Raw genomic sequence first — 22,886 nt, forward strand, 5'->3', positions numbered from 1 at the left:
GTTTTAAAGTTTTGTTTACCCAACAGCCAAAGATTTTGGCAGCTTGCATTCTGGAACTGTCCAGCCAATGGAGAAGGAACAGTCTCCTCAGAGGGTTTTTTTAAAGAGTGCTCAAACATTCCTTATCTTTTTCTTTAAATTTCAACATAAGGTCTCCTTTGAGTAGTGACATTGGTGGGAGATGGATAAGCAGTTCTTGCGAGTCATGGGATTTAAGCTGCACTTTCAGGTGGAGAATTTGTGTCCTGTCATGTGATGTACCTCTCCTGAAAATGAAGTTGCTCTTAAGATTATCTGTCCTTTTTTTTTTTTTTTTTTGAGCAAATCTCGAGACTCTTATTCATTTGAGAGCACTCAAATCTGCTTACAGTCTAACCTTAGTACCAACAATCTGACTTTCCTGGCCAAATTCACTGATATAAAACGGCTCAGAGGTTTACCAAGCTGGGGGATATTTTGATCAGGGAGAAGTGTTCATCCTTTTCTTTTTTCAGCTGATCCTCCTCCATATATTGATGGTATTCGGATCAACAGTCCTCATTATCTGACCAAGATAAAGCTGACCTCTCCAGGGCCCCATACGTTTACCTTAGTGGTGTCCCAGTATGAGAAACAAAACACGATCCATTACACCATCAGAGTACGTAGTGCTGATTTCATAATGAATGTAAACAATTTAAAGTGTCCTTTATTCGTAAGTTTGATAAAAAAATGTACTTCTGGATTGATATTGTTATTCTGGGGGAGGGAAGCTATGAATGGTGGAGCAGAACCACTGCATGAAGTGCTTGATTACATACTCTGTTGTAGTTCAGATAATACAGTGTGTGTGGTTTTAGTAATGAAATTTTAGTAATTAGCTGAAAAATACTTTTATTTCCTAGAATAAAAAATTAATATCTGTGTATGGGCAGAGCATTGGCTCTCTATGTATCCAAAATAAGCCTATTTTAGATCCCACTTAAGATTTGAAGTTGGGGTTTTTTGGCTTCTCTAAGTCCTTGGACTTGGTATTTGGGTTTTCCTGTAACTGCTGAGTCATGGGGTAATCAATGCTAGATGTCTCATTTTGGCAACGAAAAAAAGTAAAATGCAGATTGTTTCCTTTTTGCTTTTCTTAATAAAAATTAAGTAGAACTAAGTCTTGTTAGTCCCAGCGCTATTATAGATTTTGAGTTTCAGACAGGGTTATCTCATGAGTAATATAGGCACGTAGCGAACAAGTATCTAAAATGTGTGGGTAGTTGTGCTTTTTTTTAACATGTCATGATTTCATATGAAAAGTGCAAGATGAATGTGACCAGCTTATTCTTTTACAACACAGGTGTACTCCTTGTGCAAGTTCACCTTTTCCAAGATTCCTACACTTTACACCATTTCCAAACGGGTAAAGAAATATTTTCTTTTATGGGTCACTGGTTAATAATTTTGGTTTATCTTTTCTGTATTTGAGATGTCCATGGTTTTCAAATATATTTTTACACTACTACCCAAAAATGCCAGCCTAGGCCATCTTCTAACAAATGAAACTTCTTAACTAAAGCTTAATGTAAGCATATTAGCACAAGACCAATCCTGTACTCAAGTTACGTATAATTTACCAAACAATTAGCTGCACTGTTAGCATAATTTGTACCAACATAGAAATCCTTGGACTGGTTCCCTCTGTTCACACCACTCTGTCTGGGTGGTGGCTTAACTTTCACTGGCATTTGGTGTATAAGCTCCACCTTCAATGCAGAGTATGGTGTTAGAACTGTGCAATTGCAGATATACGGTAAAGTCTTTGTAGAATAGACTGGCCTTTAGAATAACAACCTGTACCCTAATATGTAACTGTACTGCAGAGAGCAGATTGTGCTAGTACTACTGCAGAGTAAAAACCCTGCAAGAGTGTTGCTCATCTTCTTTTGAGAGAATTGCCTGATTTTCTTGGAAAAAAAAAAAACTCCTGGCACAATGGGACAAAATCAGCAATGGCACACCAAAGGCACCACTAGCAAGGCTGTGACAAATGGACTTGGGAAGGCAGTATCACAATACATTACTATGTCTAAATTTTGCAAAGCCTTCTCAAAGGTCTGTAGCCGCTGGAATGAGCACTCATACTGCTGAACAGGATCAAGGCAATGTACCCGTGGTATATTTCCTGTAGAAATGCTCTCTGAGAGTACAGCAACAGGGGTAAGAGCAAAAAAACTTGACTGAAACTGTCAGAAGCCCAGGCAGTTTTGGGGCCAGCTGCTGTTCGTATTTTAGCGGTCAACATGAGCTGCAGTTATACCTTCAGCTGAAATATAAGAGCTCAGAGGATAATGTAACTTGCATGTATTTTCATGTATTATTGATTCTATGCCCAAGAAAGAATAAGCCAGCCATTGTTGTTAACTTTAATCTCTGTACCTACCATGCATACCCTGGGGAATCCCACTATAGGCAGAAGTCTTCTGTTTGAACAGTAACCTCTTAAGCTTCTGTCTTCAGGGTGGGAAGGCTCTGCAGAGGGATCTGGACAGGCTGGATCAATGGACCAAGGCCAATTGTATGGGGTTCAACAAGGCCAAGTGCCGGGTCCTGCACTTGGGTCACAACAACCCCAGGCAATGCTACAGGCTTGGGGAGGGGTGACTGGGAAGCTGCCCAGCAGAGAAGGACTTGGGGGTGTTGGTTGACAGCTGGCTGGACAGGAGCCAGCAGTGTGCCCAGGTGGCCAAGAAGGCCAACACCATCCTGGCTTGTATCAGGACTAGTGTGGCCAGCAGGAGTAGGGAAGTGATCGTGCCCCTGTACTCAGGCACTGGTGAGGCAGCACCTTGAAATCCTGTGTTCAGTTTTGGGCCCCTCAGTGCAAGGACATTAAGGTGCTGGAGCATGTCCAGAGAAGGGCAACAAAGCTGGTGAAGGGTCTGGAGAAAAAGTCTTGTGAGGAGTGACTGAGGGAACTGGGGTTGTTTAGCCTGGAGGAGAGGAGACTGAGGTTAGACCTTATCGCTCTCTACAACTACCTGAGAGGAGGCTGTAGTGACGTGGGTGTTGGTCTCTTGTCCCAAGTTACTAGTGACAGGACAAGAGCAAATGGCCTCAGGTTGCATCAGGGGAGGTTTAGGTTGGTTATTAGGAAACATTTATTTACTGAAAGAGTGGTCAGGCATTGGAAGAGGCTGCCCAGAGAGGTGGTGGAGTCGCCCTCCCTGGAGGTATTCAAAACACTTGTAGAAGTGGCATTTTGGGTCATGGTTTAGGAGGCAGGGCGGTGTTGGGTTGGCGGTTGACTTCATGATCCTAGAGATCTTTTTCAACCTTAATGATTCTATGATTCTCTTCGTGAAGAGGGAAACAAGGCTTTTTTGAGCCACAGTGGAACAGCCCATTTTCTAGGACACTCCTGCCTGAAGCCAAGGATTACATTACCCTATGTATGTGGTCAGGTGGGCGTGTTGGCTTGCAGCTAGGCTCTTGGGTTCAGTGTTTCATACCAGTTTTTACTTCTGCAAAAGTTCCTTGAAGCTAGCCTGTTCTGGAGAATGGTAACTGGCTAGAGAGATTCCTGGGAAGGGTGAGATGATTTGCTTGGTTCTTCCAGAAACCATTGTCCTTTTTAGCTCTTCAAAACTGGCCTTAGTTTGGGAGGACGTTTTAAGAGGGCAAAAAGTGACTGAAGGTGACCAGCTTGTTTGAGGCAGGACATCTGTTTTATGTTGTATTATGTTTCAAAAGAAAACTAAATATGTAGAAACCTCCTGTTAATTATTTGAAGATGTCTGTCTAGTATTGTATTCCTATCTATCCAAGGCAAGCTCTGCCTTTTTGTATTTAATCATAAAGTTAGTTGTTTGTGCTTAATGCTTTTTTGGTGCTTGCTTAGCAGTTGTCACACTTTAAAACAAGCAGATAACTAATTCACAGTTTACCAGTCAAAGCAAGTTGTGCTAGGTGTCTTATACTAGAGTTGTCACTTCTGGAGCTCACCAAGCCCTAGGCCCATTCCTGGAACTAACTAACTGCAGCAGAGGTGGAAAAGGCCTGAAAAGCTAGCAGCACACAGCAGTTTTAGGTTCCTGGGCAGTAGTATGGCAGGGGGAAGAAATCCCCCTTGCTTCCAAGTTTGACACATTCGAGGTCTTTGGGCACTGAGTAAAGAAATTAAATCGCAAGAAAAAATGTTACTCCTTGCTGGTTTGACAGAAAGGGAGGGAAGTATCAGGAGAAATGGATCTCAGCTATAAATTTGTGTGAATGCCTGGCATGTCTTAGAAGTCTAACCTTTCAGTTTAATGACTAGCAGGAGGAACTTGCAAACAGATGGCCCGTTTCTCAAAGCCTGAGCAGCTTTTTCCTCTTGTACGTCTTTGTCCTTGCAGAATCTGTCCTTATGGGTATGTTGTCCCTGTAATGCTGGTTCTCAGAGTGCACAGAGGTAAATGGACAGTGCTGGAGGCAGTGCTTTCAAAAGGAAATATTGCAACACTGCTGCTGTTTCTCATTTAGCACAACAGGGGGGTCTTTGAGCAGAAAAAATAACCTGCATAGCCCAGTAGTCATGGGATAGCTTCTTCATAAGATGCAATTTGTCAGAGTTGGAAACAGTTACTCAGTACTGACTTAGTAAATATAAGCTGAAAAATACGGTGCATTTCTAAGGGATGTAAGACTTTGATCAAGGTGGATGGAGGACTGCAGTGAAACTTCCTGAATACTTAACACAGTCTTTCACTTACACTTTAAAAATTAGGAGAGATGACTGAAGGCAGTGAACTCTAAAGTGAGAGGCGCCTCTAGTCTTGTTCGTGTGTATAAATAAGCAATATAAATCCTCAGGATATAACATTTTGTGTAATTTTGACATCTTTCAGGTTAACGGACAGTGGAAAGGTCACAGTGCTGGAGGATGTGGAAATTTCAGAGACACCTACAAAAATAACCCCATGTATCAATTCCAGCTGGACAAGAATGGGCCATTATTAATTGAACTACGTGGACCAAGGTTTGTAGACAAGAAATTTGCATCAACACAGCGAGAGCGTTACGTACTAAAGATAAAAGCTTTGTCAGTATCCTCCACAGGGAGGGTGGGAATCTCCCTGAAAATCCAGAAGACAAGGGATGGAAGGGGGCTCAGATTGAGTACTATTTATGTTTGTAACTAACTTCACCCTCAATGGTGATTTAAACCTGCTCATTTGCTACTGAGGAAAGCTGTGGCCTACAAGGAGACCAGGAGCTGGCTTTCTCTTCAGTTTTGGGGTCTGAGCAGAGCTAGGCCTTGCAAAGAAGGGAAGAGGGTACAGAGGACTCTTTCTTCCCCTTAAAACTGATTACGATCATAATTCCTTTTCTTTCGTAGGAGGGCTGATATGCAGGATACTAAACCCTTACAGGCTCTCAAATAATGGCCTGTGGAGTAGCTTCAGCTCTGAAAGTGTATTTACTCTGCCACTAGCAGGCCAGAAGTAATGGATGCCAGTGCCCTATAGAGTAGACCCACACAGGTCAAATTCCTTTGGCAAAATTAATCATCTGCCTCAAAATACCAGTACACAGTGCTTCTAAATAGCAACATCTCCTGGCACGCAGTCAAGTGTTTACCTTTTTGCACAGCTGTATGGTGGCCCCTGAAAAATGGCAGCACTTCTCTATCCATCCCCCCGTCTTTGAGGAAACTCCTTCTCTCATGAAATGAAAACGGGTGCAAAGGTGTGGCTCTACTGTTCCACTAATTGAGGGGGGGGTTTGTATGTGTGTTTTTCTGCACTTGTAGATCATATTTGGGTAGTTTGAATGACAGGGGCCGTGGTGCCTGTCACATGCATTAACAGGTCATAGACAAACTGTCCCAAGTTACAGTGCAACATGAGAAATTCTGCTGAGATCAGACACTGATTCCTCTGACAGCGATCAGATCACACCTCAGGATCTGTGCCATGTTGGCAGAACATGCCACCACAAGTTTAACTACTTGAAGTCCACTTAAATGTGGAGGCAGACTTCTAACAGGCATTTTCCAAATAGTCTAGTTCCAAACCTGAAATGTGTTCTGTCTTCCTCCAAATTCTAAGTTCACATCCTAGTAAGTTTGGCTTAACCTATGTGATAAAACTTTTGGGTGTCTTCCATTATACTGTGTTGTTTTTAATGAATAGTCCTCTTTGTGGTAATCCTGATGATCCAAATAATTAAAGTAACAGTCTATCATGTCACTTGCAGGCAATACAGCGTTGGTTTTGAACTCGTCACGGTCTCAACAGTAGGAGATCCTGGTTCCTACGGCTTTCAGAAAATGAGCAGTGGTGACTACAGGTAACACTCACTTAAAGTCTGAGGTTTGAAAAATAGAACTAAGATCTGAACTAACAGGTAGTTTCTTTTATCATAGGTGTGGATTTTGCTACTTGGAAGTGGAGAACATATTTGCTGGCGTTTACAACATTATCCCCACCACATTCCTGCCACAACAAGAGGGTCCTTTTTTCTTAGATTTTAACAGTGCTACTCCTCTTAAGGTATCACAGCTGCAGTGAGGAGACAGACCTGTGCAATACCATTTAAGGAGGTGGTTTTGATATGTCCTGCAGCCTGAGAACAGGTGAATAACTCTTACTACACATATGTGTAAAAAGAAAATTACATTCTAAGTTATAGCCAAAAGCATGGCATCACTGATTGGCCAGTTAAGGGTGGTGGGCTCTTAGCTGTAGTTTTTGCTGCTATGGTATGGGAGCAAGCACTGATCGAGAGGCTTGTGAAGGGGCTGAAATTCTTGTATTCAAATGAACTGGCAGAACTTGTTTATTGCAGTTTTTCCACACTTCAAATCAAAGTCTAGTGAGTTAAGAGGAAAACTAACATTGAAGTTCCCTTCTCCCAAAATACAGGGTATATGGGTTTAGGATTTTATTCTTAAAGTAAACATGTAAGGAAAAAAATATTATTGTGTATTCTGCTTATTCAGTCTCAGGACCAAATAGCTTTTACTACATATTTGTGCTGCTATCTTGAATGTTTTCAGCATTGAACTAGTTCTCACATCTAAATGTACATTTTCTACTGCTGAGCATGTAGTATTCCAGACTAACATGCTCAGCTGATCTAGAATATGTATACAGGAGCAAAGGACAAAGGAAGATTGATACTTTTGCTATTTCTAAAAGAAAAGCAGTGGCTTCACTCGTATTACACCTACTTTGAGAACTGTTATTATGTATAAAGTAATACAGGTATGAAGTATTACAGAACAAGATACTCTGTGGCTTTCTTCCTACCAGCTGCAAGACCTAGCTTTATCCAGGTCAGCGGTAACATCAGGAGATCAGCCAGCAGCAGCATACAGACACCGCAGCACACCCTTCATTTAGCAGGTGTGAAAAGTTTTCATCTGAAGGTGCACTGTCAGATTCTCTGTATCTACTGAGGTAGTCCTATTTGCTTGTGTGAGGAGGTAGGGAGCTACCCACCATCACCATCCCAGCAAAGACATGTTTTATCCTCAATATTTTTATAAGTATTCAGCTTGTAGGGGAAGGATTGTTTAAACCTCTCCCCCAATAAACCGCAGCCGCAAGAAATGCACTTGCTGATCCCATTGTACAAGACATCTTTTAAAATAAGGTACCTTTTAAGTTGAAAACAGTGAATGCATTGAGCATTTGGCCAGTGCCATCAACAGGAGTAGGGTCAAAGTTCTTAAGAAAATAGCAGTAGTGGGATTAGTCCAGAATAAGATATTATTTTTTTTTCAGAAGCCAACTATCTGCACTCTTCCTCCAGAAGATCCATATACATTGTATCTGAAAAGGATTAAAGATAAGCAAGTTTTTCTTTTTAATTTAAATTCTAACTGCCTCACTGATCCTAAAATGCATTGGGTTTTGTCCTTTTACGAATGGCAGACTTAAGATTTCACAGCTGGGGGAGAGGGTGTTTTTAAAACAGCCACAGGAAGTTCTTTGCCATTCAGGTTGGTTTGGCAGTTTTCCAAACAGAAAGGTAGCATTTAAATCTTATTTTAGAGCACAGGTGCCACTTGGGAAACTGAGCACACATGCTACAGGAGTACCAGAAATGTTATCTGTGGGCTAAAATTGTTCCTGTGGAAGTCTGCTATTAGCCCTCTCCAGAAAATACAAGATCCATTTTGTTTAATTTCCTTCATCAGACAGCTGCTTAACAAATGTCTAGCTTTAAAAGGTCGTTGAAAACACATGCCCTTCTGACTGCCGTTCTCTCAAAGACCATCTGGGCTAGGAAATTTGTGACAAGTTTGTCACAGTGTGTCTTACCATCTTTCCCAGGGAAATTTCTGATGATTATTGCAGCAAATCAACACAGGGAACAGCATGGGCACAAGCTGAGCAAAAATCAAATTAGGTTCTTTGTGGTTATCCTTGGCTTTTGGGAATATGTGCCAAGGACTGCTTCATCCCTACGAAATTAAAATTTCATACTAGTGGCAGTGGAGCCTTGCATATATTTTATCGCCTCTGAAGTTAGAGCTCAAGTGAGTATATTTTTGACAGTACAAAAGGCAGATGCCAGAACTGCCAGCTTTTAGTACTAAGTTCTTGCACATCCTCAGCTGTTTGAGATCAAGCTGGTAGGCTTGCCTACAGTAAAATCTGTTGTTTTTCTTCTGTAGTTGGTTTCTGCTCTGCAGGAAGGGCTTTTTTTTTTTCTTCCCCCTTTCTCCCCCACCACTGCACTCACAAGCTAGTGCCAAAAGCTTATGCTGGATGAAATGAGCATAAGGCTCAACATCCACAGTGTACTGAACTAAAAGCAAGGAATGTTGTTGCTTAATGCCAGACAAACGCTTTGAGGACAAAGGATCCTGGGTCTCCACCAGAATACACTAACACTTCTTACACAGTACAGTCAGGGGCTTGGGCTCACCCCCATAACTGCACAGGATTTAAGCTTAGGATCAGTGTCCTTTGTAAGGCAAGTCCTATTCAAACGTTTTACCCACCCAGGCTATTAGAATGCCATCACTCCGTGTTTCCCTCCATGTATAAGACAGAACACTCAGGTGGAGTATTTAAAAGGAAATAAATACTCCTAAGAATAACTCTGCAGATTCTGGTTGTGGCCAAGTAATTTTACAACATAGTTTTCTTGCCCTTTTTTTCTTAGAAAAAAGTTACTCCTGTAAGCACTTAAGATTTGCTTTGATATATTCTATCAAATACCTACTTCTCTTTTTCCCACAAATATATCTGGAAAATTACTAAAGAGCAAACCAGTCCTTAGCTTATAACACAGCATCAGACCAATATCTAAGGTTAAGCTTCCCACCACCACCGTTTAGCATTTTTGATACATATGACCAAGAATATTAGAGGCTGATGTAAATGTTATGCAGCAAGACCTCTAGAAGGCATGTGCATGCAAAAGTTGAAACAGCTGCACAACAGCTCAGACCGTAACAAAGGTACATCAGTCATGTTACTTTACTTCCAGTTAGCGTGTCATGCACCTCTTGACACCTAAGTCTTCTGCCTGTAAACATGCAATTCAAGCTTTTAAACATGAAAATACAAAGCCTCATAAAGTATACCACCGAGCACCCTGCCCTCCTGAGTTGTTTCTCACACACCGTACAGTTCTATACTACTGCCTGAGCTACAGTGCGAGGGGGTGACTGACAAAATGAAAGCCAGTTGCTGTAAGGGGCCTTAAGAGGATTTATACTTTGAGTCACTAAGGGAAGACTGCTACAAAGAAATGATTTCTAGTTCTCTATCAGAGGTGCAGAGGGGAAACTGGAGATAGCCTCATCAGAAGTTTTGACATTCTCCTCACTTGCACACTGCAAAGCCTTTACTGTGTAGCTTGTTTTTTTTTTTAAATCTGCCTTAAAGCTCCATACATGACCCTGTAATGCTGCTGTTTATGGCTCAGGGTGAGATGCCCTCCCAGACACACACAGCCCCCAGTTTTTCATAGGAAGACACAGGTTAGTCCTTGATTAATCCGAACCATCAGTTCTCAACGACTCAGTGAGCAGTAGTACATGGGGCAGATGGGCTGGAGGCTGTTGATACTGCTCATCCATGAGTCAGAGTCAGTCCTAGGTTCCTGATGCAAGTTTCACCTAACTGTTTTGTACAGCAGTTATGCACCTGACTGCCCAATCTCTGCCATGTTTGAACAGCCAGCTATTTAGAATTCAGTTTGTGTACCTGTAGTAGAGATTTTCATTGCACAGTCAAAAAGGACATTTAAGTTGTTTGATAATACCAAAGAGAAGTAGAATTCCAAGGTTAATGTTTGCTTTATACATTCTCACTTCAGGGCAGCTGAAGTGATTATGTATACTTTCATACACCAGAGGCTTATTTTTATACCCATGAAGGCAGCTACCATCATGTTACACTTCAGAACACAGAAAGAGCTCCAACTGGAGAAAGCTTGTTCATTTGCCTGTACCCCATAGCAATGTACATTCATTTAAGTTTGTCATATTTATAATTATGGCTTTTATGAAGTTTCAAATAAAATGAGTTTTCCATTAATTTATTAGACACGCAGTTCTGCCTGTTTGCTTGCACATTTGAAGTGTGATTTACCTGCTGAGTCCAGGGGCTCGCCAAAGAAAGAAGGCTGCAGCAAGATCTTTAAACAAATTGGGCAGAAGTATGGTATAAGAGTAAGAGGATAGCGAGTTGTTCTGCACCCTTTCATACTTCCTCATCGATGGTTTTACCCTGCTGGGAGCTGAACCCAATCAGGACATAGGCAAGGCAGCACACGTGACTGCTTTTATATCCTGCTGAACATAAAATTAATTGATCGCCCAAGTGCAGGGAGTTGGGGGTTCCAGTCAGAACTGGCAAGATGAGAGGAAATTTGATAGCAGGAGAGGATAAAAAACCCAACCAAACAGAAAACAAACACCCCCCTCCAAATACCCAAAGAAACCCAGGAAAGTATAATAGGGGTTCACTGGCAAGTCTGCAGAAAATAAGATATCCAGCCACAACTACCTCTGCTAATTTTTCTAACTATGCAGCACAGCCAATAGCTTCACTACAAAGGTTTAAGTAGAAACATTTCATACAATGTGGCACTTGAGTCCTGCTTTTCATTTTGTATTTAATACCATCAGTCCCAGCTTCTCTCCAAGTATTGGTCACACCAGAGGTTGGAACTACTGACTTCTTTCCTAAGCATTTATCAGCAGAGGTCAGCCTCCAAGTCTTTGGAAGATGTAAATGTATAAGTATTTAAAGCTCTGACAGCTTAACAGCTAGAATGTGTCAAATCAAATTTTTATGAAAACTGGTTTCTTTACCTCCAATTCTGCATGGTCTTACAGCAAGTTTCAGCAGCACTGAGTACAGAGGTGTTAGGTAACAGAATACCTTCCTCTTTCCTGCATAGTAAGGAATTTTGGAAAACTTGACTAAAGCTCTGGTCTCGTGCAGTTCAGAATAAGAAGTGAATCACAGATGCAGGGATTCAGGAAGCTGGAAGGAGGTAACAGTTGTCCACGTACTGTGAAGGACTGTAATACCAGAGTGATGCTGGGTTGCAATCTTCAACTGGAAGTGGCTGTTTAAAGGCTAACCTTGCCGCGGGAGAAGGTTTGGTTCTTAGCGCTTGAGATAGACTTAGCTTGCACAGACTCAAAATGTGGAAAACAGAAATGTTTACTGTAGTGTGAAGAATTTTACATGAACTTTGAGAATAGATACACAAGCCGTGGCAGGGACGAAATACAACAGGACTGCAAAAACATAGAATAGAAAATACTTTGGGCAATACTAAAATTCCCATCAAATTAACAATATAAACCAACATCTTAGATAAAATGGTGCTTTCAGAAATGTTTAACCACCAAAACTGAAGAGTCCTAGGATTTTTACTACCACTTATTAGCATAATTACCAGACACTACTACTGCCTAACAGCTGCTGGCAAAACATGCCTGTGCCCTTTCTAGTTTTATTGAACACTTTCTCTAGGGCATACTAAAATCCCGAGTCCCTTTAACAGTTATAAAACCCCACACAGTACAACCTACAGAGAAGCTTAAGAACACATCGTCAATCTACACTGGCAATTCCTTCATGCATATTTCAAGGGCAAATCCCTTATAACTGTCCTGAAAACATCTATGACTCCCATTTTTTGAGGGAAAAAAAAACCAAAACAAAAAAAAACACTTAAAGTGCTGAAAAATAATACTTCACTTCTCAGGGGAGGGGAAGGGCAAGGGGCCAGTCAACTCTGTTTGGTCACTGGAATCGCCCTCAGAGTCCCAGCCAGGCTCAGGAAGGTGGCTAGAAAGGGCCTACCACTGCTGAGTGTTACCATCCCCTTTCTGTCCATCTGTCCCTTAACACCAGTTTTTATAGGCATGACTCATCTTTATTCTTTCTGTGAGCACCAAGGGAAAAGTGAAGGTTTTTAGACCCCACACATGCAACAGCTTTCCTGTATACAAAATATTTCTACAGTTTCAGCATAATACAGACAAATACGGATGTTTAAAGAATATGCCACTTATACTCAAGAGATCCACTCTATCTAAAGAGCTTTTCATTCTACAAAACTGAAGCCAAACCGCTCTCTGCAAACGTCTGGCTTGAATTTCAGACCCCCTGCTGGCATGAATTTACACGGGAACATTACTAGTTATTGCTTCAGCCAGGCTGCTACAAAACAATGTACAAAGTCTGTGAAATACGAGCACAGCTTAAAACATTTGATAACTTGTCCGGCCTACAAAGGATTTACTGAATAAAAATGTCAGCCCTCCACATCAATTAGACTCCTTAGTGCAGTTTTAAATTCTTAGAGTAAACGCTTAAGATTTGGCATATCTTATTGGCACAATGTTCTTCAAACACTTAGAAGTTCATGTATAAATATTTATACTCCCATTAATCAGGACAGGGCACAAGAAGGACTCAGCCAATCTGGGCAGCTTTTCTGCCTGCGCATATTCCCTCTTTGATTTTCATGCACTGAAGGGAGAGCTGCTTCATTCGGTTATCCAAAGCCAGCCCCTCAGTGGAGCTGCTCCTGTTGCTGCTCCTATTCTTGTTCACTCTGTCGCTTGTCTTGTTCTCAGCCCCTTCTGCCCTATCCCCTGCAAAGAAAGGATTAAACTAGATGTTAAACCCGGATTTCATTCCGCAAACTTAAGCTTCAAGCGGGTCCCTCTGCAGCTTCCTTTGCCAAAGCATGAAAAAAAATACAGGAGCAGGAGCAAGATGCTTTAATGGAACCGAAGTTGGCCTTCCAAGCCGCGCTCGTCTTGTGCACTGCATCAGCAAATTACAGTGTAAACAGCCTTAGGTTGGAGTACACAAGAGCGGTGGTAATCCTCTAGTGTGGGTTTGTCAGCAAGGGCTGGCAGAGCCTGCAAGAGGTTCTTTTTGGCACATTATTTCTTTTTTTTTTTTCCCCTGGAAAGCAGGATTTTCAGCAAGCAGGACAGTAACTTAAAAAAAATTTAAACTCAGACTTTCCTTAAAATAAACGTACCGTCAGAATCCCACTGATCACTTATTTCGTGAGAAACCTTGAACCCCTCCACTCAGACAGAACTGGGGAACCTTCCCAGCCAGGAGAAGAATAATTAAAACATTTTAGATGTCATCATTAACTGCGGGATGCAGGGCCTTCGAGAACTGCCTTCCCCAAGGAAGCAGCCAGCGGGTCAGAGCTCAGCGAGCGCGCAACACGCCTAGGGGAGCTGAGAAGGTTTTCCTGCTCCCTTTATAAAGCTGAAAAACATTGGCCCAGGGCGTATCCAGCTGTGCGTACCTCTTTCCGCTTCGCATTCGGGGGAGGATGCCCCGCTGCATTCACTTCGGGGGCCAAGGACAGGAAAAATCATCCCAAACTCGGAGAGGGATACGGGGCTGGGCAGATCCAGGCTTCCAGGTCGCGTCGCAGGAGGAAACTGAGCGGGCACCTCACAGGGACTTGTAGGACCAGAACTGAAGCTGGACACCGACTGAGTTTCCGAATCTTCTTCGGATATGAAGCTGCTGCCGTTGTCATCCTCAAATGCTTCTGAAGCCACTGCAATGTTCAAAGGATATTCCAGTTAGCAAACCTGCCCCGCTCCTGCACCCTCCCAGGCAAAGGGAGTTTCTCAGGTTTGCATTTTCCACACACACATGTGCTGCTAACCCACGGGCTGCCTCTTCTCGTACTCTGTCCCCTTTGCAAAGCCTTAACCTGGCATTTCCGGCACGGGTCATGAAGGCCTGGTTCTGCTTTGAGGAACAGCATGCCTGCCAGCCATGCTGTGCAAGACCAGCTCTCCACTAGCTACTGCTCCTTGTGCCAAGATGCTCTTGGATTAATACTGTCCCTGCTGCCCCCTGCCCAGCTGGCCTTGCTCACCTCAGGTCTTTGGTACCTAACTTTGGTCAGGGCCTAGTTCCCTGGGCCCACCTCAGCCAGCACCATCCTGATCCCTGCACAGATTCCTGGTTATTTAAGGCACTAATTAGAAAGACATAGCTCCAGGGGCAGATTGCTTCTACCTTATCTTCCCACTTTGGCAGTTAAAATCCAGCATGAACTCCCAAGATCTCTTTTTGGATGCAGATCACCAAGCAACACTAAATTAAAAAAAAGCCCCACCCACATATCTCATTCTCCCTGCTCATGTTTGCTCAGATCTGTATTATAATTAAAGCAAAGCACTCCCAAACTGTCTGGCTAGATTAAGCTGCAGGCTCTTTGTTAGCAAGAGGAATAGGTATCCATTAAAGAAGGTTCTGATTTGTGCAACATAGGGGTGTAGATTTTGCTAAAATTCAACATTTTTCAATCTTGGCTCGTTGTGGGATGGGGACCTGCGAACCAAAGACTTCCACACACAAGTAGTCCCACTGGGATCAGAAGGTTTTTTTTACATGCATCAGCCTCTACACAACAAAAATGTGTGCTGGAATCACACTGGCCTGAAGAAGTCCCACGAACAGCAAGATATTTACAGTGACCTGAGGTTATCTTCAATTACTCCTCCTTGCAATTCCTGCCATTGTTAGACAGGCTCAGAACCACCTTGAAAGAAAAGCAGGAGCAAAGCAGCAGCGTTAACGAAATGGCTCAAAGGACCAGTTTTAAAGTGGTTCTTCTGTTTCCCCGGCAGCCTGGGGCTCACGTGCACCACTCGGACACGAAGGGTGCCAACAGAGGTGGCTGCCGTCATGGTTTTTGCAGAGATGTTCAGTCTCTTTCTGCTGTATTCGCAGATTGCAGAACTTACAGAACTGACCTAAAAGCCTTCAAACGTAAAATGGATAACAGCATTATCCACCTTCTTGAGCCCTTTCCAGGACACTTTGAGCTCAGAGACAGGTTGTCATGGTTTAGGTTCTGTTATTTTGTTTTTAACGATGTCAAATCCAAGACTGCAGAGTGGCCTTCTCGCTCGCTGTGTTTTATCAATATATGGGGTCCAATACAGATAATTTCGCAGGGGGTGAAAGCAAAAAAAGGTTGGGGGGAAAAAAAAGATGTTTCCAATTACAGGAGTCCTCTGCTTGCCAAGAAGCACTAACACCAGCCTGTCTACAACAAGCACAACTTAAACTCTAGCTTACTTATCACCATCTAAACTTACCATAAGACACAAGAGCAACTGCTAGGGCCAAGAAACTCTTGCTGATGATGAGGTGTTTTATTCAACTCCAACAGACAGAAATCAAGATACAGGATCTCCTTGGTGGAAAACACACACACACACCCCGTTACAATGCACAAGGGCTTAACCTGACAACGCTATTTTGGTTATTATGTCTGGCAGGATGCTAGTCCTGCCCTGTCATAATCCAGTTCTGCATTGGCACTAGGCGCAACCTGGAGTCCTTCCAGCCATGTCAGACGGTGCAATTCAAAGAGACGGATGAGCCCGTGCTCCCAGTCCTTGCCCTCAGCCTCAGCAGTGGCCAGGAGGGCCAGCAACTGGTTGCTCTGAATTAGCTGTCCTGGCTCTTTCTGCCCCCTACACACCAGGCCCCTGAACTCCTTCAGCACTAGAAAACCCTCAACTCAGTTACACCTAAGGCTCTTGGGAGGTGCAAGGAGGGGGGACTTGTGGGTATCCAAAGAGGCAATCCCTGCCTAACTCAGGAAGGCTCAGCCTTGGGACTTCAGGGTGGCAGAAGATACACAGCCATACCAAAACCCCATTACATCAGCTGGCCCAGGCACTGCACTCATTTGCTGTGGCAACTCAGGTCCCCGCTGCACAGTACTGAGCGAGAGAGCTCCAGCACATCACACAAAAACTCCTGCCACTGCAGAGGATGGAGGCCAGACTAGGGCTGCCTCCCAGCTCCTACAGCACAGACAGGCTGTACCATGGACCTACGAGGCCTCGGCACCAGTATGCACCAGTGTCTATGAGGGAACTGCACGTTCAGCCTTTGGGCACTGGGCTTGTGTAATTATGAACTCCTGCAATCCTGACGTAGGCTTTTCCCTGCAGAAATGGAGCCAAGATACAAACTAAACCAGGATTTGTGGGACTGGGCGGGGTGGGGTAATCAAAAGAAAAATACTTTCTGCATCAAGAAGGGGAAAAGTAGTGTCCAGGAGGGAGAAAAAAGTAGGCCACATGCAATGTCAATCTCTCTGCTTTCACAAAAACAAACTCACAATACAACAGCCCGTTCCAGTCTTTGCAATGCAAGGTCCCCATGTGCCCCCAGAAAGCAGAGGTTACCTAGGCCTGGAGCTTGCTCGGTGGTCACCTAAGGGAAATGCCTCTCATACAGAGCCTCTTGGTACACTGCATTAGCATATTGCTGCTTCTTCGCTTCCCTTATTTACAGCACACATGCTCTGCTGAAATCACATATTGGCAAAGGATCCTGCGGTGTAAAGGAGCTTACCCTTACACCCCTCCTATGCGAGCGTCACGCCTTTCTGTGCTACTGTGACCACAACTTTAGTCCCTCTGCCTCAGGCCCAGCACTGCAAGACAAGCTCTTGATCCAAAAGGTCTGTTTCCAAACAGCACTGCTGCCTCAGCAACAGCTTGCAAACACCCCAGGCAAGTCACTGACAGCAGCATCACTGGCTTAAAAATTAGAAGTATGGTTTGAAGTACATCAATTTTGTTCCTTCCATACAGCACTGTACAAAAAACAACAGTGATGCTAAGGAAACAGCTGATGCACTTAACTCATATCCCTTCCCCTTGAGAACAGGCTATTAAAGAATACAATCAACTTCTGTAATAACAAGAAGTATAACAAGTTAGCCACAGTCCCACAACAGCCAGCAAATTTCAAACTGCAGAATACACAGAGCAACCTTCATCTCAGCATTCCTTATGACGCCCACAGGATATTCCCAGGCACAGGAGCACTTTGTACTCACTGGAGATAGTGTCTGACTCTGGTTTACTCGCTGACAGGTCTTCCACAGAGGTATTGCTCCCTTCAGCACCCACACCACATCCTCGGGGCCCCATGGCAGTGGATCGTCTCCTCTCATGAATCTCATCCGAGATCATCTCCAGGTTTTTCAAGGCAGTCTTATACTCTCCTTTTGCCAGAGCCAGTTTTGCCTGCAGGTCATCCACTGTTTTCTTCAGTTGCTAACAAGGAAGACAGGTATTAGATGTGCTTTTACTATGAACAATGCGCAGTATGCAGTTCATTATGTGTCCACGTGACTTGGCTCCGTACAGGCAAGCTAGCAGAAGCCAGGGTTGGTCATCTAGGTGATGGGAGTGCCACTTGCGAAGGAAACAGCAGCAAGGCAAACCATGGGAGCCAGGGGCTGGGACTGCCTCTGGGGTGTGGTAGCAGCCCCTGACTAAGCATAGAGCAGGGTGGCCCCCGTTGACACGCAGGATTTCTCATTAACATTAATGCGGCTCGCAACAGTACGTTGCTCCTTATCCCACAACCACCCCTAAGGGTTTGCCGGCAGCCCGACTGCAGGGCATAGCAGGGCTGTGGGTTGTCCCTAAAGGGGCCGAGTCTCACTCTCCTCCGAGCATCAAGCCCATCACTTCTTGGTCACTAAACCTGCAAACCAGAAAACATCATGCCTCAAGCCCTGGCAGCTGTAATACAGCAGTTTCTGTGTCCCCAGACACGAACCCCGTTTTATAGAAAGGGCAAAAAATTGTTGTACACCTTGTCTCCCAAAGGTAAAACACTGCTTGTGTATCTGTAGCTGTCTCAACTCTGTTTCATATTGTACATTAAAAGCAATCTGTGCTGTCTTTTGTATTATGTTTTAAACAATCACCCCGCTTCAGGAAGGCACTGAGCAGCTGTCACAGAGAAACAACAGGCCCCCAAACAATGAGCCTTTGCCCACAGAGAAAAGGGGATTTCTCAAAAGATGCCTCTAGCCAGAAGGGATTATTGGGCTGGCACCCAGCCCAGGACCGGCGAGGATTCAGCTCCATGGAGCAGCAACTGCTGACCACTGCTCCTCAGGCAGGCAAGCCAGAGGAGGAGAGGGCAGCCCCAGCCTGGATCCCAGTAAGGAGAAGGTGCATGCCAGAATCTCAGAGGCTTACAAACAGCTGTTGCATATTGGGCAGCCCAGGGAAGAGCTCACAAAAAAGGTGTGGGACATACCTTGCATCCCAGGCAAGGAACGGGAATCTTCTAGCTAGGCTCCTGCTGACCTACTCCCTGCTGGAGCTTTCCCACACCTGTGGCCAACAGGGCAAGGCAATGTGCTCCACTTTGACCCTGTGTGCATCCCACACACCTACAGCACCAGCCACAACCCTTCAACTCAGAGGAGCCAGGCTCGCAGTTTTTGGGGGCAACATGCAGCAAAAGTCAGTCAAATAGAAAGAGAGCGGTTCTTCCATTTAAATTTTTAGGGCAACTTTGCTCCCCCACCCCTGGCAGCTCCAAGACTAAGGGCTGTGACAGCAGGGATTATCATCCCATGCACAACTGCCATGCCCATCTCAGGGCCAGTGTGCCCTGCAAGGGGTGTGCTGTGCCAAAGCACTGGCCAGACATCGTTGCACCACACAGAGTGTAGTGCAGAGATAAAAAAAGGAAAAAATAAATAAATTAAAGAGGCAGCCCTGGTAGCCTATCCAGCCAGACCCAAAATTCCACTTCTGCCAAACCCAAAATCAGAAATTCACATCTGCAGGATGTCTGAGTACTGCAGGCAGGTTACTTGTTCTGTTAATTGACCCAACCAGTGAACAGAAAAGAGCACCCCAAGCACAGTTAAACAGTCTGATGCATAAAACATAGGGAGAGGAAAAAAAAACAAAAACAACAAAACCCCACACACAAAACAAACCACACCAAACAAACCCCAGAGACTTCAAACTACAAGAAGTAGAGGTGGTCAAACAGTATTTTTTCGGTTCTGGCAGTAAATGGTAGGGTGCAAACACTCTTATTTCACACAAGGAAACAAAGCCTCTCAGTCTTTTATCTTTAAAATGTGCTTAGCAGATTGCTGAAGAGGTTTTGAATTGAATTGGTTTTGTACAGAAACACAACACGGTTGTCAGAGCACTTTAGATGTAATTTCAGTATTTACCATAAGCAGTAAAGAGTTTCAGATGGATCTGAATTACATACGTACCTCTAGCTGGACATAGTACTTCGCCTTGAGTTCAAAATAAGGTCTGTGGAAAAACACAGAACAATTGTTTACAATCACTGGGCTGAATGCAGAGTGCTGGAGTGGGAGTTGCTTTCTTCGTAGCATTAACGTAGCTATTTTGTGCTTCACTGTAATCCCAAGCGATTCCTATCTAGATGATAGAACACCTACATGTGCTCTCAATGTCTTTCTTTTCCCCTCTAATATATCAATTTCTCCTGAGTCTTTTGACCTAAACACAAATCACAAAATTCCAGTTTTTGGAGTTGACGGCAGAATTCCTTCAGGCCTAGATTCTGCAAGACATTTAAATACGATATCCAGCTTCAGGCGTAGGCACCCTGTCTGTATCCATCTACTTTTTGAGCCCACAGCACATGAAAATTCCCCACAGAAGGTGAACCTTAGACTTCCTCATGTTCAGATGTTGGGGGCCGAGGGGCAGTTCTTAGGTTTTTCAGCGCAGAAGAGGGGATGAAGGGTGGTCAGAGCACCCCAGGCAAGGGCGCAGCACTTCCCTCCAGTGGCCCATGAGGTGCTTCCCTCTCCCTGCACTGCTCTCCAATAGTTTGCTTGGACACAGAGGACAGTGCCACACCTGGTCTGTTTCCCACTATAGACAATAAAACTTGCTTATGAGGTTGCAGGAGAACAGGAGCACAAGAGGTGCAGTACAAAGCCTAGAAACCACATTCCAGCTTCAAAACTTTGAAGCCCACAAGCCAATATCATCTGACGTAACACTGGGCAGTAAAAAAAGCCCTGATTTTTAGCCAGGCTCACTACCTTCCTCACCTCTCTGAAGCTCTCCTGGAATGTGTGGAAGAGATAATCAGATACGGTTTTATATGAAACAGAACGGTAACTACTCTCATCATAATTCTACCCTGACAGCAGGCCTCTTCTGAGCTGTAAGTCCTGCTACAGCTACGTTTTGGACTGTGGACCAGAACTCGGGAGTGTAAAACTGGCTTTCTGGTCCTATACGCTTTGAAAGGTTTAATTCACTACACAGTCATATACAAAATAACTGACGTGCACTTCCCTGAGACTAGGTTATTTCGCAGCTTCTATGCTTTCAGTTAACCTCCCTACCATCACTAGGAACGCACAGCCAAGTCTGATGTTTCCAGTGATGCTGATCCAGCCAAACTGCAGCTCTGCCTTCCCTTGCTGGGACATAACCCTGCCAAAGCCTACACAGATGGACCTGCCAGGGATGGTAAAATGGATGGATCCAACACTTGACTCCTACAGCCGTACCCCAAAGCAACGGAAGGGCAGAGACACCGACAAAATGGTGTTGCAGAGAAACATGTGCAAGGAAAACAGTGAAACCTACTCACCTCAAATGACTTAATTCTTTCCCTTCCTTACCCTGGTGGTAACTGGGAGGGAACAACCAGGCTGGAATCCTAACCTCCCATCAGCTTCCACAAGCCTGGGTGAAAAGTCCCCTTTCTATCAGCAAATGAGCATGTGTGCATTTATGTGGTGTGAAAAACATATATACAGACACACACATATACATGTATGTTTAGCCTGAAGAAGAGAAGACTGAGGGGGGATCTTATCAATGCTTATAAATATCTGAAGGGCAGGTGTCAAGAGGATGGAGCCAGACTCTTTTCAGAGGTGCCCAGCGACAGGACAAGGGGCAATGGGCACAGGTTGGAACACAGGAAGTTCCATCTCAATATGAGGAAAAACTCCTTCCCTGTGCAGGTGCCAGAGCAGTGGCACAGGCTGCCCAGAGAGGCTGTGGCGTTTCCTTTTCTGGAAATATTCAAAACCTGCCTGGTTGCATTCCTGTGCCCCCTGCTCAAGCAGGGGTGTTGGACAAGATGATCTCCAGAGGTCTCTTCCAACCCCTACCATTCTGTGATTCTGTGTGTGTGTGTACGTACACGTGTGTGTATACACAAATACATACACATGCACCTATAAGCAGGCATGTTTATAGGTAACAGACAAGAAAGATGCTGCCTAAGCCAGGAAAAGGATACCAACAGCCTAACATTTAGCAGCTCAAACATAAGCCCCCTTCCTCATTCATCACTAACAGGCAGCTGGGCATCTGATGCCAGCAGAAAGCAATGCACTGGCAGGGGACTCGCATCTCCTCGGGTCACTTCATTCTCTTACATTTGCAACCCTGTAACTATTGAAACCTGGTCCATGATGCAGCAGGGCTGGCGAATCGTTCACTGATGCAATCGGGGTCCTACATCATCACTTGTCTAAGTCTATAACATTGCACAGGCAAGCAAAGTGCTTTTTAAGTAGATGACAGGAAGAGTGAAAGGCATTTTGCCCAAGTCACCAGAGCAGAAAGTTACTTCCAAAAACCATATAACACTGGCAAGTTCATTATCCTACAGCTCAGAGGCACTGAGCCAGAAGACCGTTAAGAACACGCAGCCATATGCACATTTGTAGCTTACAAGCAAATAAACACCCAGAAACAAAAATTAAAAGCAAAGGCAAAACAAAACAAAAAACCCCAGTAATCATCTGCTTATCAACTCTACATGGCAAATCATCTAAATTACTTTCCTCCAGGCTGTCCCAGTCTTACTTTCAAATAGATGCTTTAAGCATCTTAATCCAGACTGAAGTGAGGAGCAAATACAGATAATTTTTTGCATGGAAAAGAGCAACTCATTCCCATGAGTTTGTGGAGAGGGAGGATGGACAACATGGGCCTGAAATGCCAGGGCGTTACAGCCAACCCTCTTGCACCACCCAGGGAGAAGCGCAGAGCAGTTTGCTGGTGTTAAATCCTTCCTGAAAAGCAGCTAATAGCCAGTTACATTTCCCTGTTTTATGTAGCCACTTGACAGCACTGGTGTTTTCAGCTCAGTTGCAATTTTTCTTTACATGAAAACTGCAATGCTGAGAGACGACTGACCTTTCCAACATCCCTATGTAGTATGACAGCCTGTTTGTGCCATCAGGCATCTTCCACTTTAACACTAGGTCAGAATTGGTGTTTCTGTACACCCCTTGTTAAAGGATCTCCAAAACACCCTACCTAGGTGGTTTATGCTGCAGTCAGCCCTGCTGTAAGACAAAGGAGTATGTTGGGATCCTTCTACGCAAGTGAAAATCAGCTTATCCTGAGGAGAATGACACAAGACAACACTCTCATGAGGGTACTTTCAGCAAGGAAACAAAGATTCAGAAGACAAATCACACAAGAGGCAGCTGGGGCATCAGGCTCAGCATCATCATTGTTACGAAAAGGTATGCAGGACCCTGCTGACAACTTATCAGGGTCTTTATGTATACATCTTATTGTTAGGAAG

General features: G+C 44.1%; 2 protein-coding genes across 4 annotated transcripts in view; one reads left to right on the top strand and one right to left on the bottom strand.

Annotated features, from left to right (window-relative positions):
* CAPN7 (calpain 7) overlaps positions 1 to 10,508 on the top strand; it is a 37,051-nt gene extending 26,543 nt beyond the window's left edge. For 2 of the 3 annotated variants that reach the window (XM_064444142.1, XM_064444143.1), the window contains 5 exons: positions 495 to 640; positions 1,325 to 1,387; positions 4,854 to 4,984; positions 6,205 to 6,297; positions 6,374 to 10,508. In XM_064444142.1, the coding sequence (XP_064300212.1) occupies positions 495 to 640; positions 1,325 to 1,387; positions 4,854 to 4,984; positions 6,205 to 6,297; positions 6,374 to 6,518 (578 nt within the window). In that variant the 3' untranslated portion in view covers positions 6,519 to 10,508. The remainder of the gene's footprint in view (positions 1 to 494; positions 641 to 1,324; positions 1,388 to 4,853; positions 4,985 to 6,204; positions 6,298 to 6,373) is intronic. The other variant, XM_064444144.1, reaches the window with a different exon arrangement.
* A 1,119-nt stretch (positions 10,509 to 11,627) lies between these two features.
* Positions 11,628 to 22,886, bottom strand: part of SH3BP5 (SH3 domain binding protein 5) — a 53,954-nt gene continuing 42,695 nt past the window's right edge. The window contains exons 6-9 of the mRNA XM_064444146.1: positions 19,558 to 19,600; positions 17,353 to 17,572; positions 13,771 to 14,031; positions 11,628 to 13,090 (exon numbers count right to left, since the gene is read on the bottom strand). Of these exons, the coding sequence (XP_064300216.1) occupies positions 12,909 to 13,090; positions 13,771 to 14,031; positions 17,353 to 17,572; positions 19,558 to 19,600 (706 nt within the window). The 3' untranslated portion in view covers positions 11,628 to 12,908. The remainder of the gene's footprint in view (positions 13,091 to 13,770; positions 14,032 to 17,352; positions 17,573 to 19,557; positions 19,601 to 22,886) is intronic.

This window comes from Phalacrocorax carbo, chromosome 2, assembly GCF_963921805.1.
Source record: "Phalacrocorax carbo chromosome 2, bPhaCar2.1, whole genome shotgun sequence".
In the NCBI taxonomy this organism is placed as follows: Eukaryota; Metazoa; Chordata; class Aves; order Suliformes; family Phalacrocoracidae; genus Phalacrocorax; species Phalacrocorax carbo.